Genomic DNA, 18,456 nt, shown 5'->3' on the forward strand with positions numbered 1-18,456 from the left:
CACGTTCATAGAACCCAATTACTTTCTTACTCTAAGGTGGGTTGGTTTAAAATCACAACGGAATTGCTGGGTGTTAAAGAGGTCACAGGCCTTATATGGAACATAAAAAGTCTGAAAAAAATGTGCCTATTGAAAATAATAATTTTATGAATCATGTTATCTCTGGGTGGCAAGAGATTAAAAAGAAATTAGGTATACAATATCATGTTTTAGACGTTCTAAGGCGTTCCATAATAGAAGATAACATTTCTGACCTACCCTTGAAAAGTTTTGTGATGAGTGGCATTCAGACTCTTAGAATCCCTTTCCAAAAAATGTTAAGTACCCATTCAGAAATATTTTTATATCTTAGAGTCATATATTTCTTACAAACATACTTATTCAAAGTTAAAAACTATAGCATTAAGATTTTAAAGACATTATTTTCTAATGAAATCACCTCAAAGATATTAGCTGAAGTGATAAAACTAATCAGAACTACAAACTCTATGGAAAAATTCCCCCCACTGACAACATGGGAAAGGGAACTCAATTGTGTGTTAGACCACCAAGAATATTGTAATGCTTTTAACTCTACTCGTAAAGAGGTTCAATGCTTAAATTTAGTTGAAACGCATTGCAAGGTCATAAATAAGTGGCACTTGGTGCCGACCAGATTAGCACAGATGTACCAAAGCGCCTCTCTATGGTGTTGGCGTTGCAGGTTCAAAGAAGACTCCTATCTTCACATTTGTTGGAGTTGTGATTTTATTAGGAAGGCTTTGGACACGCTTTTTTCATTTGTATATGATATGACCAAGATATCACTAGAAAGGACCGCCAGACGGTATTACTATATATGCAGTGGATCAATATGTCACGCAAGAATTAAAGCTTTATTGATTATAAAATTATAATAGCTGATATTGGAAACAAATAGGGGAAATAGCTTGGGACACAATTAAAGCTCAATTAATCTTGCAATTAAAGATGGAAAGAGATTTAAGTATTCCTATTTTAAATGCCCCAAAAAGATATGATATGTGGCATCCGTGGCTTATGCTAACATAACTCATCAATAAGTTCAGTAAAACCAATTTGATAAAAGCCCTTGTAGCATGTTTTACCAGGGAACTTGGACCCACCTCCACCTTTCGACATCGGGAAATGAATGTTCAAATGTCTATCTGTGCTTATTTATGAATAACCTGCTGTAATAAGCTAAGCGGTTTAATGTTTGTATAGTATGTTTGTTGATATATGTTTCAATGTCTGTTGGAATTTTTTTTTTTTTTATCTCAAATAAATTTGTTTCTATATGAGCATCAGACTCCAAAATCTGAGCTTTTATCCTAGTAATACATTTCCGGGTCAATGTTCCTAATATTCCATCTTTTATATCTTGCTAGCAAATATTAGAGTTGAGACAAAATTAAAACTTTTTTTACAGTTCATAAACCATAACTTAATATTGTTTTTTTTTTCCTTTACAGGAATACCCTGGATGCAAAAACAATGGAAAATACTAACCACACTGTTATAACAGAGTTTATTCTGATTGGATTAACCCAGGACAAGACAACTAAAATGATATTGTTTGTTTTATTTTTAGTGATGTATATATTAACCATTTTTGGCAATGTTATTTTAATATGTACAGTAATAGCCAGCTCTCGCCTACATACGCCTATGTATTATTTTCTATGTCATTTATCCTTTGTAGATTTGTTCTACTCAACCTGCACCATTCCAAAAATGTTACTGGACATGATTTCTGTCGGCGGAGGAAGGATTTCCCTAACTGGATGCATGTTACAGATGGTCATTGGCCTTTTTCTGGGAGAAACTGAATTTATCCTGCTTGCCGTAATGGCGTATGATCGCTACATTGCAATATGTTTCCCCTTTCGTTATATGGTCATTATGAGCTGGAAAAGGTGTAAAAATGTTATCATTGTTGTCTGGGTGGGGAGCTTTCTCCTTACATTTCTTCCTTACGTTTCACAGCAACACACATTTTGTAAAGGGAATAAAATTAACCATTTTGTTTGTGAAAGCATAGCACTTTTAAAACTAGTATGCGAAGATACTTTCTTTGATGAAACAATGGTCTTTTTTGGAAGTTTATTGACAATTCTAGTCCCTTTTGCTTTTATTTTGGTGACCTATATTTGCATTATTATAGCAATAATAAAAATCAAATCCTCAGATGGAAGGACAAAGGCTTTCTCCACATGTGTTTCCCATCTGACCGTAGTATGCATGTTCTACGGAACCAGTATGAGCATGTACCTGGGACCAACAAAACATGTTTCAGAAAAACACAAATTCATTTGTATTATTTATGCTATTGTGACTCCTATGTTAAACCCTTTGATTTACAGTTTAAGGAATCAGGATGTGAATGGAGAGATTAGGAAACTGTTTATTAAGAGTATGCCATTTCTTGCTGTCTCTCAAGTTAAAGGTTTTGAAAAAACAATTATTAGAGTACATGTGAATAATCATAAAAGAGCAAGATAGGATTTCAAGATAAATGAATTCATTTCATCATAAAATATATAGGCAGAAGGTGTACCAAACTGTCCGAAACACACAATATTAATTGTACATTGGCAACCATCAGAAAATAAGCCAATGGCATATAACACACTGATACAATATCTAATACCTTACAAGACGGACATAAAATGTTACATTCATCATCCTGAAAATAAGCACATTGATTAGTAATACATATAAACCAGTCAACTCAGTAGGCTAGAAAGCCTGAACTTGTTTACACCTCAGAAGTGATATGACAACATTAAAATATACATATAGGACCATTAGAAGCAGCTCTCTGTCAAGCTGTACATTAATAGCATTGTACAAAGGACAAGAGGTCTTCAAGCTAGACTGGAAAAAAAGATATTTCCCCTATGTCATAGGAATTGTTTATTTATAGTGAGAATAATTAGGATGTGGAATAATCTCACACACAAAATGCAACTAGTGGAAATACGTGCTTCAAAATATTTACACAAAGTGATAATCAATCAATAATAAAATTACACAAGCTGCTTCCCAAACTGACTGTATATTCTTCAGTATAAACACATATACAAATAAAAAATACAAAAAAAATAAAAATAAATAAAAAATATATATATATATATATATATATATATATATATTTCCTGGCCATATCCATGGCAGCACAACAATGGGTAGCTCTTCCCTATCCCTAATTAGACAGGAACTAATTAAGTGAAAGGTATAAGTACCACCTCCTACCCCTCCTCCCTTAGTCTTTTTGTTCCTGTCCTATCCCTATAGGACATCTTAGTCTTGGAACTAACACTTTTTATTTTATGGCTTACCTGAGGATTGGTTCCTTTGGCCCCTTGGGAGTTCAGCCTCTCTCCCTTGGGAAGTCTCCAGTACACGGCCCTGCGCAAAGGTGACCCCCTGGAGAAACCCCTTTAGTGACTGGGGGTTCTGAACTTGTAGTGACCTGAGGGGTAGCAAGAGGATTTGCCATGGCCCTTTAAACTGCAGTGACCCTAGGATTAGCAGTAGGCAGGCAAGCATGGAAATAATTATTCATATGAAGCATACCTATGGAAGACAATATGCACAGCATACCTGGGAATAATCCTGGAGAAGTCCATCATGCATACTTTTGGGCCATTCTCCCTTCTAAAGATTTTGCTTTCATCCTACTGTCCTTTGGAACTCTGCATAACCTTTGCGTTGGGGTAAGTTAGATCTGTGTTTCTCATTCTGGCGATACAAATGCGCCGGCATTTGTTTCTTCTGTCTCGTGGTCTGCGAAAGTGCATTTATTCTACTGGTAGCTGAGTGCGCAGGATGTTCATTCTGGTTCGCACATGTGCGTTCGGTTTCTCCCCACTAACGCGCAGGCACGAATGGTGGCTTGCTACATGTCTACAACACGCATGCGCGAGGTGACAAGTTTGGGCATGCACGTTCAATAATTGTCCAATGATGTTAGGCACATTTTTAACGCGCCAAAACTCAATTCTTGGTGAATTAATTTCATGGAAAGTCGGTGTATACAGTGCTGCATTCCTCCTATTAATTGTATTACCTTCATCCAGAGTTATCATTCAAGATACATTTCTTAAAGTAATGTATTTCATTTATATTGTTTTTTTGTTCAGAATTTCAATTTGAGATTCTTTATTTGTTCAGATGGATAAAGGATCTAGCTCCAGGAATTCATATTCTTCTTCACAAAAAAAAAGGTCACTATCAAAGCAGTGTAGGTAAGCCATATTTTTTCATTCATTCTCGTTTTATTATGTACAAATAATTAAAAGAGTTCAAGGATTAATATATTTATATAGTTCTAAAGGTAACAGAACTTCAGAATCATCCAAAGGGAAGTCGCCCAAAAGGATGCTACGTGAATCCTGTGACAACAGAGCTCTGGAGGGAAAACGTTTCTGTGCAGATTGTTTGTCAGCGGCTGCTAGCCCATTTAAACCCACTCCAGACATAATGCAGTACATTAAGCAAGCAGTTGTTCAAATCATCAAGAAAGCTGGGAAAACTCGCAAAAGGCCAAGGTATTCAGAACCTTCAGATTATTCTCCAGATAACTCAGAAGAGGAGTTTATGGATACAGAAACCATAAGAGACCTTGCCTCTTTCTCAGAGGATGACACACTTCCAGTACCTGACTCCCTGTAACCCACAGAGGTTGATCATATAATATCCAGAGTGCGTAAGGCACTTACTTTGAAGGAGTCTTCCAAAGAGGAACCTTCCACCTCCAGTCGTCATTTCATTGACCTGGTACATGAAACCAGAAGAGATCTTATTAAAAAGGAATGGTCCAGATCAGACAGAAGATCATCTGCTAAAGGACAATTTTCTCAACTTTATCCTTTTGAGAAAAAGGATACTGTAACATGGGACTTTGCCCCAAAAGTGGATGCAGCGGTGGTTGGACTGGCTAAATGTACCACTTTACCAGTAGATGATTCGGGTTCCTTTAAATTTACGATGGATAAAAAGATGGACTTCAATCGTTCCAAAGCATATGTGGCATCTGGAACAGGCTTACATCCAGCAGTGGCCCTTACATCCGTGATCAGAGCATTGAAGGTTTGGATGGAGAATTTAGAGGAGGACATTAAAAATGGCAGAAGCCGATCTTCCATAGTAGACAGCCTGAGAGATATGAAATTGGTTATCGATTTCTCATCCGAAGCTGCAGTGGAGCTAGTCAGAACCCTACAAAAATAAAAGATAGTGAGTAGGCGCTTGTTGAAATGCAGCAGAGATAAATGTAGAACAGGGTTTGATACAGCAGTGTTTCCCAGACACTAAACCAGAGTGAGTTTAAGTAAAAAGTGTGTATCAAAGACCACATAGGGAGTGAAAATCCCCAAAACAGGTGTAGTGGTAAACAAAAACCATAAGATACGACCTGAACACAGGCGAGTGGCAGAGTCTTCTCTATAAAATATAAATTAGAAACATAACATAGTGTATACTGTATACTGAAAATATATAAATAATATGAAGATGGACTACCACTCACATTTACCAGAGCCGTACCAGGCTCTGTATAGTAGGCTCAAAGGTGCCAATACAGGCTAACGAGACTCCAAAGCAGAAGTATGAAGAATTCCGTAGTAAAAAAAGGATTTATTTTTTAAATAAGAATAAAAAATCAAACTCCCGGTTACAAGGGGGTGGAACCCAAACAACAAATGGTATAGAATGAAGGTATCCACTTACCCCAAACAAAGTAAACTGTAGGAGTGAATATAAGAACAAATATAAAATACAATCAATTGATATAGTCACAGCAGATGCGTTTCGGCTTGATAGCCTTCTTCCAGTGCTGGTTTTCGGATCCTCGTGGCTTGCTTAAATGCGCCCGGCATTACAGATCACCTGTGCGTGTTTTTCTTCCGCATACGTCACTTCCGGTAATTACGAACGATGTCATTTCCGGTATCGTCAGTTGGAACGTACGGTGGAACGCATACAGCGTTCAGTCGTTTCCGGTCTCGGAAAAGTTTGTATTTGAAAAAGAATTGATCATATAAAGAAAATACGTAAATAAGACATAATATATCAAATAGAGATCCACAGAAGTGGCCATCAAACTGTCATTATTGCTAACTCTCCATATCCATTAACCACTTAAATGAACAGAGCTAATAGTATGGCAGACATATAAGTAGGGTGTAGTAGCAGGCCAAAAATAGGTCAAAAGGAAATATAAAAATGAAATGGTAAAGAAAGGGAATGTGTAATAAAGAATAAATAAGATAAAAAATATTATAAAAAATGATTTTATAAAAAATGAGAAAACTCAAAATCTAAATTTAGACCCTTAGGGAATAAGCAATCCATATCAAAAATCCATTTGCTCTCTATCTTTGCCAGCTCCTTTACATTGTTTTCACCCCTCCAATTTTTTCCTTTCTTAAAGATTGCCATGAAGGACAGTACAGATGGATCTCTTCTATGTTTTTTGGCAAAATGTGCTGGGACACTGTGTTTCATATACCCCCTCTGGATATTGCCCACGTGCTCTGCAATCCTAGTTTTTAAGGTTCTAGTGGTCATCCCTATGTATTGCAGACCACATGGGCACCAGAGGAGGTATATGACATTGGTAGAGTGGCATGTCAAAACCTGACGGATAGGAAAGGTATGATGATTAAAATGGGAAACAAAGGAGGTGATTTTTTGTTTTTTAAATAAAGTTTTCTTACAAGTAACACATGATTTGCAGGGATAAAAACCCGGCTCAATGTTAAAGAGGTTTTTATTATCTTTTTTCTCCTTAATAAAACTAGTCGTTAGATGTTGTTTTAGATTTTTTGCTCCTCTATAAACTATAACTGGTTTTTCTCCTATGATTCTCCCAAGAGTTGGTTCTGATTTGAAGATGTACCAATATTTGTTAATAATGTGCTTGATCTGTTTAGCATTTTCATTATAATTTAAGACAATTGGAACATTTGAGAAACTTTCCTTCTTTTTTACATTATCTGTTTTTTTATTTAAAATTTCCTTCCGTTCTTTTCCTTTAGTTTTACTTATAAAATTGTCTAAGGATTTTTCATCATAGTTTTTTTCAACCAATCTAGTTTTTAAAAACTGTGCCTGTTCATCGAATAATTTTGGGTCGCTACAATTTCTGTATAAACGTAAGAATTGACTGTTAGGCATATTATGTAGCCATGGGCCATAGTGGCAGCTTGAAGTATCTATATACCCATTGACATCGACCTTCTTAACCCCTTAAGGACCAAACTTCTGGAATAAAAGGGAATCATGACATGTCACACATGTCATGTGTCCTTAAGGGGTTAAAGAAGGTCTTGGTCTGGATGGTTTGGTTTTCAATGTATATGTATAGATCAAGAAAGCTGATGCCTTCAGTCAGTGGCGTACATACCAGGGTCGCAGGGGTCGCGGCTGCGACCGGGCCCGGCCCACCAGGGGGCCCGGCCGCCCCTGCGACCCGGTATGTAGCCACTGGGCCAACCTCTTCTCCTGGGGGGCCCTAGAGCCGGCCACCTCAGGGCCCCCCGAGGCTGGCCCTGCTGTCACCCCACGGCCGGTCCTGCGGGCGCGCGAGGGAGCACTCTCCCCTAAGTGCTTCCTCTTCAGCTCCCTCGCGCACCGCACTGATACCGGAGCCGGAAGATGACGTCATCTTCCGGCGCCGGCATCCCTACGCGGTGCGCAAGGGAGCTGAAGAGGAAGCACTCAGGGGAGAGTGCTCCCTTGCGCCCCCGCCAGCCTGCCTTCCCGCCCAGTGACCGGCCGCACAGGAGCCCAGCAGCACCACTGGACCCCAGGGAATCCCAAAAGGTAAGGAGGCTGGGGGATTAAAAAAAAAACAAAAAAAAACGTGTGTGTGTGTGTTAGTGTGAGTGTGTGTGTGTGTTAGTGTGTGTTAGTGTGAGTGTTAGTGTGTGTGTTAGTATGTGTAAGTGTGTGTTAGTGTTAGTTTGTGTTAGTGTGAGTGTGTGTGTTAGAGTGTTTGTGTCTGCTAGTGAGTGTCTGTGAGTGAGTGTGTCTGTTGAGTGTGTCTGCTAGTGAGTGTCAGTGAGTGTGTTACTGTGTGTGTCTGTTACTGAGTGTGTTTGTGTGTGTGTTAGTGTGTGTTAGTGTGATTGTTAGTGAGTGTTAGAGTGTGTGTTAGAGTGTGTGTGTCTGCTAGTGTCAGTGAGTGAGTGTGTCTGTTAGTGAGTGTCAGTGAGTGTGTTACTGTGTGTGTGTGTTACTGAGTGTGTTTGTGTGTGTGTTAGTGAGTCTGTTTGATGTCTGTTAGAGAGTGTGTTTGTCAGTGAGAGTGTATGTTTTGTAAGTGAGTGTGTATGTATGTCTGCCGCTGAGTGTGTCTCTGTCAGTAAATGTGTGTGTCTGTTAGCTAGTGTGTATGCGTCTGTTCGTGAGAGTGTGTGTGTCTTCAGCACTTACCTTTCTCCAGCGCCGGACTCCCTTGGCGCAGGGGATCCCTCCGCCTCTCAGCTCCGAATGCGCATGTGCGGCAAGAGCCGCGCACGCATTCAAACCGCCCATAGGAAAGCATTACTCAATGCTTTTCTTTGGACGTTCAGTGTCTTAGAATCGCGGAAGCGCCTCTAGCGGATGTCAATGAGACAGCCACTAGAGGCTGGATTAACCCTCAGTGAAACATAGCAGTTTCTCTGAAACTGCTATGTTTTCAGCTGCAGGGTTAAAACTAGAGGGACCTGACACCCAGACCACTTCATTGAGCTGATGTGATCTGGGTGTCTGTAGTGGTCCTTTAAGTGTGTGTGCATCTGCATGCACTGGCGTACATACCGCGGTCGCAGGGTTCGCAGCCTTGCAACCCCTGCGACCAGGTGCCTGCCGCAATGTGTTGCGGCCCCGGCCCGCCAGAGTAAGCGCGCGGGGGTGGGGGGGGGGGCCCACGGATCAATTTTTGCACCGGGGCCCCATGGGTCATGTGTACGCCACTGCCTTCAGTACTATGTTCACTGGTAATGTGTATATCCGAGTGATTGCAATTTAAAAAATCAATGAAAAATCCAAGTGTGTCCACATCTCCTCGCCAAATAAAAAAAAATTTGTCGATGTACCTGCGATAGAGAACCAGATTCTCTGCCCAGCGAGCCTCTGAGAGAAACGAATTCTCCCAATGGGCCATAAAAAGATTGGCATAGCTGGGCGCGAATCTGGTTCCCATCGCGGTACCCTTAAGCTGCAAAAATTTTTTTTCATCAAACCAAAAATAATTGTTATGGAGAATAAGTTTAATACTATCCATAACATCTGCTTTGGAGTCTCGTTAGCCTGTATTGGCACCTTTGAGCCTACTATACAGAGCCTGGTACGGCTCTGGTAAATGTGAGTGGTAGTCCATCTTCATATTATTTATATATTTTCAGTATACAGTATACACTATGTTATGTTTCTAATTTATATTTTATAGAGAAGACTCTGCCACTCGCCTGTGTTCAGGTCGTATCTTATGGTTTTTGTTTACCACTACACCTGTTTTGGGGATTTTCACTCCCTATGTGGTCTTTGATACACACTTTTTACTTAGTCAGAACCCTAGCCAGGAATATGGCCTTTTCAATTTTGGCTAGAAGAGCACTTTGGCTCAGATCATGGTCTGCTGATGCTTCCTCCAAAAGCAGTTTGTGTTCCCTTCCATTACATGGGGACATGTTGTTCGGCAAGAACGTGGATTACGGTATTAAATGAGCTGCCGAAGGCAAAAGAGCCTTTTTGCCCCAGGACCGCAGAGCCAAAGGGCCTTTTCGTGCCAAAAGAGAGTACTATCCTTTTCGAGATAGCAGATCCTACAGGCCAGGAAGAAATCAATCCTGGGGAAGTGGGCAGTCTGGCACTAGAGGAGGTAAATCTCAAGGTACTTCATCCTCCAAGAATTTCAGGAATTTGTGACGGAATTATCTTCCAGTCAGGAGGAGTAGAAGCCCATTTACTTCAATTTCGAATGGCATTGGAGGAATCCCCAAGCGAAAACAAATGGGCTCTGGAAATCATCCGGAGAGGACATTTTCTGGAATTCTACAGAAAGCCACCTTTAAGATCCTTCCAAATCACAAAATGGCCAGGAGACATAGAAAAAAGAATTGCTCTTCAGGACTTCATTTCCTTATTACAAAAAGAAGGAGTTTTAATAAAGGTTCCAGCATCAGAAAGAACCCACAGATTCTATTCTCACCTCTTCCTAACAAGAAAATCCTCAGGAGGGTGGAGACCCATTTTAGACCTACACAGACTGAATCAATATCTGCACATCGACAGGTTCAAGATGGAGTCCGTGCAATCCATCATCAAGACAGTCTTCCCCAATCAATGGATGATGTCAACAATAGACTTATTGGACGCCTATTTCCATATGCCGAATACATCAGAAATACCTAAGGTTTGCAGTAGAAAGGGGTCATTTCCAATTCAGAGCACTACCCTTTGGACTCAGCACAGCTGCAAGGACTTTCACGAAAGGGATAGTAGGACTCATTGCGGAACTGAGGAAACTGGGCATATCCATCTTTCATTACTTGGACGGCATCTTGATTATGGTGGACAAAAAAGAAACGCTGTCTTTCCACGCTATGCGTTGCCTTCGGTTCTTACAACATCACGGCTGGAAGATCAACATCAAAAAGAGCCATCTGTTGCTGAGTCAGTCCATTACATACCTGGGAGCTCAGTTCAACACAACAGGGGGATTTTTCAACTCTCCGAAGAGAGAATTCTGAGAATCAGAAGACAGATAGTGGATATGTTGGCATCCAAAGTGACTTCGGCAAAGGAAGCTTTGAGTCTACTAGGATCCATATCTTCCACAATAGGTCTAACCAGGTGGACACAGTGGAGAATGAGGTCCTTTCAAGCAAATTGTCTTCTCCTATGTTCATCGAAGAGCCTGCACCAACCCATCAAGATTCCATTATTGGTTCACAATTCCCTGATCTGGTGGCTGGACAAGAAGTCCCTAAGCAAAGGCTTTCCTCTGGGGGTAGTGATAACTACAGATGCCAGCCAATAGGGTTGGGGTGCACATTGTCAGCACAACTTTGCACAAGAGGAATGGAATTTTCTGACAAGCAACAAGCTGTCCAATCTTCTGGAACTCTTAGCGGTTCTCAAAGCCCTAATGCATTTTTCTTTACAACTGCTCCATACATTGGGTAAAGATACGCACAGACAACACCACGGTAGTTGACTACATCAACCATCAGGGAGGCACCAAGAGCCACAGCGCAATGTTGCGGCCGGCATATTTAAACGCCAGAGAATGAAGACAGAACTGAAGTCTGAAGCATGACGAAGCGCTTTGAGCACATCGTCAGCCCTGAAAGGACTCCAGTGTAGCAGGATTTGAAGACTCCCCCATTCCAGATTATTGACGGCATGTGGAGGAAGCCCTGTTGAGGCACAGAGACTCACACTGCTGACAGATGTTCCTGGGGACTAAGCCAACATTGAAGCAATAAGCACTTGTGCACATATTGATCTACTTCAATTGTGCCATTACTTTTGTGAGTGTTCCTACTTTCTTCTCTTTAATATTTTGTGTGTAATTAAGTTTGCACTATGATTTCTCTGTTTCTCTTTTTGCATGTGAGTTTGATCCTTTACTCTGCATTTTGGTAACTGTAACCACCTCATAGTTTATGATTATAGCACCCTGTACTGTATTTTACGTTTGTTTTATACAGTTTGCTTGCACTTGGACATATTAAAATAAGATATATCAATCTATATAACATTCCTCATATCTACCAATGTAAAATGAGAGGGTGAATAAAATTAAATTGAACATATGTATGAAAGTGGTCGATATTTAAAAAATACACAATACATAGTAATATACATAGTAATACATATTTATCCATCATGCTTGAATTATTAATTAATAAAAATACAAATCCAATAAACAGAATAATGCAGGCAATAGTACATCTCTCTTAAGTTCCTTACTAGCTAATTAAGTCAATTTTACGAGTGAGAAATTAGATTTTTTACAAGCTTGCAATGTTTTAATGTGTTGAAATCTATATTACTGTGTAACTATATACTAAGCAAAATTGAAAAAACAAATAAAATCCTCTTTTAGTTCCAGTATTTTGGGCACATTTTTCCTCTTGCCACCCATGAGAAGATCACAATGTTTCTATGTCTGCTTTCATTGGAGTCCTGAGAGATGTTTAATCTCAGGTGGTTAAAAGGCTCCTGGAATGTTATTATAAGGGGGCTTGACATTGCTGGCTCTGGAAGAATTAAACTGAAGGCAAAAGGAATACACGGTACAGTTGACTTTCCACATTTTTAAATAATCAATCAACTTTTTTCAGCTGAGCAAAGTTAGAGTGATCACATTTGATCTTGACATTCAGCAATGTATAACAAGAGTTATTGTTTGATTTTATATTTTCCAGCTAAAATCCATCAATAACTTATAAGATAAGTGTGATCACTCTAACTTTGCTCAGCTGGAAAAAAGTTGATTGATCATCATTCTTTAGGAAGGAACTGTCCACACATCAATCACTTTATGTGCCTGGATTCAACAGAAATCATCATTTTTATGATAGGGGAAACCACTGAGGTTTTCATCCTCTTCCAGAGAGTGTGTCTGTCTTCTACCCTTCTCAATGAGCGTGTCTGAGCTTTACAAGCTGTACCATAGCTCATTGAGAAGCTTAAGAAAGCTGTGACCATATGCGTGTGCAGGGCTTGAATTGCGTAAGTGGTTAAAACTGCTTGGTGTTTTAACGGAATTGTTAGAAAAAAAATAATACTTTTTTTCTCCAAAGGAAGATTTGTCTAAGAGATTTCAGATTATTGTAAATGAGAGATGCACATACAGTATTTTTCAATAATATTCCATTTCATATTTTTTTTTTACATTTATGTATACTGACATTTGTGAAAATCTCTTGTATACCTTTCCCATTTCCCCTTACTGACAGCCATCTTTAGGCACCTTCGATCCGAATGTCATTTTATCAGATCCATTCCTTCCTATTTTCAAAATCACCTAACAGCAAATGCTACAGGCAGTAAGAGCACACAATTTAGACAAGCAACGGTAGCAAAGTAGTTATTTTAGGATTAGGAATATAACAGTCTGACCAAAGGTATATGCAGCTGGCTAGCAGGATGGCTTATGAGAAATGTTTTTAAGTGATTTCTTCAAATATTTCAATATAAAAAAATTGAAAAATAATGAGATGATATATTAATATATAACAATTATATCGAGATATTTAAATATACAGATTACAATGTTCGTTTAACAGGTTCCTTTTACCTTTGAGTTTTGACTGTCAATATTTTCTCAGACATTGCATAAAATGTGCACTTTTATTTCTAAAAATAGGAAATCATTTTGGCACTGTTTTATCTGTTGTTCCATATTTATTTACTTTCTTTCTGTTTTATTTCTTCCTAATTTCCGAAGAATGTATTTTATGCAATCGGATGTTTAATATAAAGATAGGATAGATTTATCAAGCAAATAACAGGTAAATGGCCATCAGTAACATTATCATCTGCAAAGGTGATAACTTTCAGTAAAATAAATAAATATATAAAAAATAAATAAATAAAATAATTTATATAAACTATATAAATAAAAATACCAAAGACTATATATAAAATATCTGAATAAAAATACCAAAGACTATATATAAAATATCTGAATAAAATTACCAAAGACAAAGACTTTATTTAAAATCACAATCACAACTGACACAAGAAACAATGTTCATTCCACATATGTCTGATATAACAGCTAGTGCTAAATGTCCCCCCAAAAAACTTTTAGCTAAAAGCAAGAGGAAAAGCAAAGGTGGGACATTTTCAAGAGGCATTCAAAATATATTTTTTAAATAAATATTGAAACTTGTAACCTGAGTAAACTTGTAACCTGAGTAACATTTTATAAAATACAAAAGAGACATTGCGAGTTTGTCCGTGTGCTTGGCATTTAATCTTAGCGATCATTTCTGGTACAGGTGGGAGCACTCTCTGGGCAGCATGGGTAATCTTGTAAAGCAATTTGGATAATGCCTGCTACGACCTTCTATGGAAAAAAGGACAATAATAGATTTCATTTTTGGATATGTATTTTTTTCCAACCATTTGAAGGAATTATATTTTAGACAACGGAAATTTAAAACAGCAAGACTGTATCTCAGCATAGTTATAAACTTTATTTTTCAACTCTTTGGTCTATTACTCAAAGCATTTGAATGGTACTATCATTTCTCCACTTTCTCATATCTCTCCAGGGTACAGGTTAATTCACCGAGGTCGTATTTGGTGGTTGTCCTAGTATGGCCATAATATAAGGGCAATTCATCACATCCAGAGTAAAACAGGGAGGAAACACCTTTAGCTTCAACTATCTTAAAATGTGATGTGATATATATATATATATATATATATAAAACAAAGTGATATATAGTAAATAAATATATACCTATATATGTATACAATATATCTATTATATGAAATCTAAAACTGAGAAAGAATAAATGACAGTATAGTATGCATGTAAGTATGCAGGGGATTTAAAATTTGAGGCCACAAAAGCTGAAGAACAAAGTGAGAAGGAGATTTGAATTTTATTGTGGCCACTAATTTGAAATCCCAATTCACATGTTAGTGAATAACCAAGCTCTGTAACATTTTGGCAGAGCCTTGACGTTAACTCTGAATCACAGTTGCATGAAATGTTTATTAACACCTTCCCTATGTTCTCTTTCTAGGTTTGTGTGAAATTTAAAGGTAAGAACGAGGCACGAGGCACTATGTTATGAAACAGATATCAATTCTGCAAAAACAAAAAAAAAAAACACCTAAAAACTGTGTTTGACATCCCTCTGTGGTAAAATACTAATTTACGTTGAAACAAGTCAATTCTACCAAGTCCAATATTTCAGACAATCCAGAAGAAACATAAATTCTATATTTAAGTTATTTTTAATTGTGTCTTAAAAAAGGAAAAATCCATCTGAACTTTCAAATGGAAATTGTGAATTCTATTAGTTCGTGGATGGACAAGCTAATATTATTAATAGTATTTATACTGATTCTCATGTTAATCAGCTTGGAGGGCAGAGAATACTGGAAATCCAATTGTCACACAGAAGGGCTTGTATGCAGGCTGCAATAACAGCCTGCACTGCCATATTAACAAAACAGCTGTTTTTACTTTATTTTAATGCCGATATACACATTCAATTTACACAAATGTATAATGATGCAATTCTGATGGCATTTTGTAAATCAGCGTTTCTACACATCTATAGGTTGTCGACAAACACAAAAAAGCAGGATATTTGTAAATTTTTATAACACTTTAGAACTTTTATGAAGTATTGCAATATAAGATACATTGTATAGCTAATAATTTGTATGTTTTACATTACTGGAAACATTGTTGGACAATACTGACAACAGAGGCCACAAGGGTAAACCTCTAGTGTAGGGGCCTGACGGAAACAGACTGCTCGGACATTGTTCAGATCTTGCATCAAGTGCTGCACTAACTGGCGGACAGTGAAATTATGATAATACACTCCCAAAAGACACTGGAAGAATGGAAGAAACTCCAGTAGTTTGTTGTATGCAAGATCAACATGTTCAAATATATCAGGACTTATCCGGGTACACTGTTTTGGCGTCTAATGCTTACAGCTGCCCCTAGGGAGGCCAATGACTTCTAATACTGGTTTAACTACCCAGAAATATTAATTAGGAAGTGGCCCAACCATGGAATTCTAGCCCTTACATAATTATATTTTGATGGAGATACCCCCGGTGTCGAGTGGCAAACCAGGAGCAGCAGCTAGGCTTCAGATTTTAAGAGAGGAAGGGTAGTTTAGTTTTCCCCTTTAGGCATACGTTAATACCGTTTTCCTCTCATCACATAACATCAATACAAGTATTATTATTATTTTAATTTACTGTTAATAAATAGATTAAGGTTAAAATAAATGTGAGTCAAACCAACTACATGTTCTGTCTAATTATTTTTTTTACTATTGCTTACAGAGTGTATCATATATAAATAATAAGGATGGACAATGTTACCCAAACTGGTATAACAGAGTTTATTTTAACTGGACTAACTCAGAACAGGACCAATAAAATAATATTTTTTATTTTATTTATAATCATGTACATTTTAATAATTTTTGGGAATATTATGTTAATATGCACAGTTATAGCTAGCTCTCAGATGCACACTCCAATGTACTATTTCCTTTGCCATTTATCCTTTCTGGATTTATTCTATTCTTCAAACTCCATCCCCAAAATGTTACTGGACATGATTTCCACTAGTGGAGGAAGGATTTCCTTCTTTGGGTGTATGATTCAGATGTATACAGGACTATATCTGGGAGAAAACGAATGTATCCTGCTTGCTGTAATGGCGTATGATCGCTACATTGCAATTTGCTTCCCGTTGCGTTATACAGTCATTATGAGCTGGAAGTTGTGTAAAAATATCATTGTTGTTACCTGGGTGGGAACACTTCTGCTGACAAGTCTCCCTGCAATTTCAAGTCACCATACATTTTGCGGAGGAAACAAAATTAACCATTTTGCTTGTGAAGTCTTAGCCCTTCTTAAACTGGTGTGTGAAAACACTTCCTTTGATGAAAGCATGATATTCATTGGAGGTTTATTTACATTATCAGTTCCTTTTGCATTCATTTTAGTTTCTTATGTGTGTATTATTGTAGCAATATTGAAGATCCATTCCGTGGGTGGAAGGAAGAAGGCCTTTTCCACATGTGGCTCCCATCTGACCGTAGTATTAATGTTCTATGGGACCAGTATGGCCATGTACATGGGACCAATAAAGAATATTTTAGAAAAGCAAAAGTTTGTTTCTATTATTTATGGTATTGTTACTCCCATGTTAAATCCTTTGATCTACAGTTTTAAAAATCAAGAAGTGAAAAAAGGGGTAAGGAGAATATTGATTACAAATATTCAGGTCTCACTGATACAAAAAATAAGGGTATAGAACAATTCATACACTTTGAAACAGGACTTTCTTCAGTGATCTAATCATACCCAAAAACAAATATTTGCAACTATATGTGTTTACAACATATGATACTATGGCTGAGCCTTTCTCCACAAACTGTCAATAAAAAACGAGCATCTCTTATGGGTTATCTGCCTGCTGATTGTGTCATGTCTGAGATGTATAGTTAACTGAAAACAGGATCTGATTATCTTGTAAAGTGCAAAAAGAAAATAGTAAGGGACTTATTGGTCAGATACAATGATCTTGGATATTTAAAGAGTTTCCGACTCTGATTGGGAGAAAGAAGGTGTACAATATCTCAGACCATCCTATGATTGGTACAGGTGAAAGGGGTGAAAGGGGTTACTGATTCTTTCATGACGTGGAGTGGACATGCCCAGATTTTGGTTCTTTTCAGAAACATTTGATGAGTAATTCAAAGGTGTATTGATGTCCCAATCTAATATGGTCAGAGATGTTTATTGGGCATGGAAAGGGGCGTTCTCTGAACCTTTTATACCTTTTGGCCCACATCTGCATCTTAATTGTATACTATTTACCTTCTTGCTGGTTTTTGTACTTCGGTACTGATTTCTCTATTCTTCTCCAATAAAACATACATGGAAACATTTATAAAATTGACACATTCACTTTCACATTTTTCTTTGCATATGTACCGTATTCCGCCACTTGGTAAGCTATTATTACACCTTTTAATAAACGGAAAAAAATGATAAACAGAATACTTTTGTTTTTGCCCCCATTTTTCATGAGCTGAACTCAAAGATCCAAGACTTTTTCTATGTACACAAAAGGCCTATTTCTCTCAAATATTGTTCACAAATCTGTCTAAATCTGTGTTAGTGAGTACTGGTCTTAGACGATCTTGGAGGTAAAGATGCTGGATGTGGAGGTCCTGGTGTGTAGAAGGGGATTCCCCTTTTTTATAGGTGTGCTGCCTTGTTGTCATATTCCCTGGTTTCTTAACAGCTCTGAACCTCCTTCCTGATCTCGATTTCGGTCCTGGTGTTGTTACACGTGTTCTGCGGTTGTGAGGCCCGTTAGATGTACTGCCAAATTCTCTGAAATGCCTTTGGAGACGCCTTATGGTAGAGAAACTAACATTTAATTCACGAGCAACAGCTCTGGTGGACATTCCTGCAGTCAGCATGCCAATTGCATGCTCTCTCAAAACTTGCAACATTTTAACTCCTAATGCCGAATGATGGACCTAGTCCGTCACCCTGGGGAGAACCTTAATGACGGGTGACGAACCAGGTCCGTCATGTGGTAAAGTTAACCCCAGATTGCGGATATTGCGGAGATTGCTGCGATTGCCGCGATTGCAGGGTTAACAGTGCTGTATTAGAGGCAGACCAGGAGCACCCGATCGCGCTGCCCCTGCAGCAGTGCTT

General features: G+C 38.1%; 2 protein-coding genes and 1 long non-coding RNA gene across 3 annotated transcripts in view; 2 read left to right on the forward strand and 1 right to left on the reverse strand.

The window, feature by feature from the left end:
• LOC134585377 (uncharacterized) overlaps positions 1-18,456 on the reverse strand; it is a 424,726-nt gene that overhangs the window by 359,890 nt on the left and 46,380 nt on the right. The window lies entirely within an intron of this gene.
• LOC134585117 (olfactory receptor 2A7-like) lies at positions 1,735-2,502 on the forward strand. The gene has a single exon (XM_063440690.1). It carries the CDS (start codon positions 1,735-1,737, stop codon positions 2,500-2,502), a length of 768 nt encoding a protein of 255 aa, XP_063296760.1.
• Positions 16,241-17,035, forward strand: LOC134585133 (olfactory receptor 13H1-like). Its single transcript, XM_063440691.1, has one exon. It carries the CDS (start codon positions 16,241-16,243, stop codon positions 17,033-17,035), a length of 795 nt encoding a protein of 264 aa, XP_063296761.1.

The sequence above is a fragment of the Pelobates fuscus genome, chromosome 2, assembly GCF_036172605.1.
Source record: "Pelobates fuscus isolate aPelFus1 chromosome 2, aPelFus1.pri, whole genome shotgun sequence".
NCBI lineage: Eukaryota > Metazoa > Chordata > Amphibia > Anura > Pelobatidae > Pelobates > Pelobates fuscus.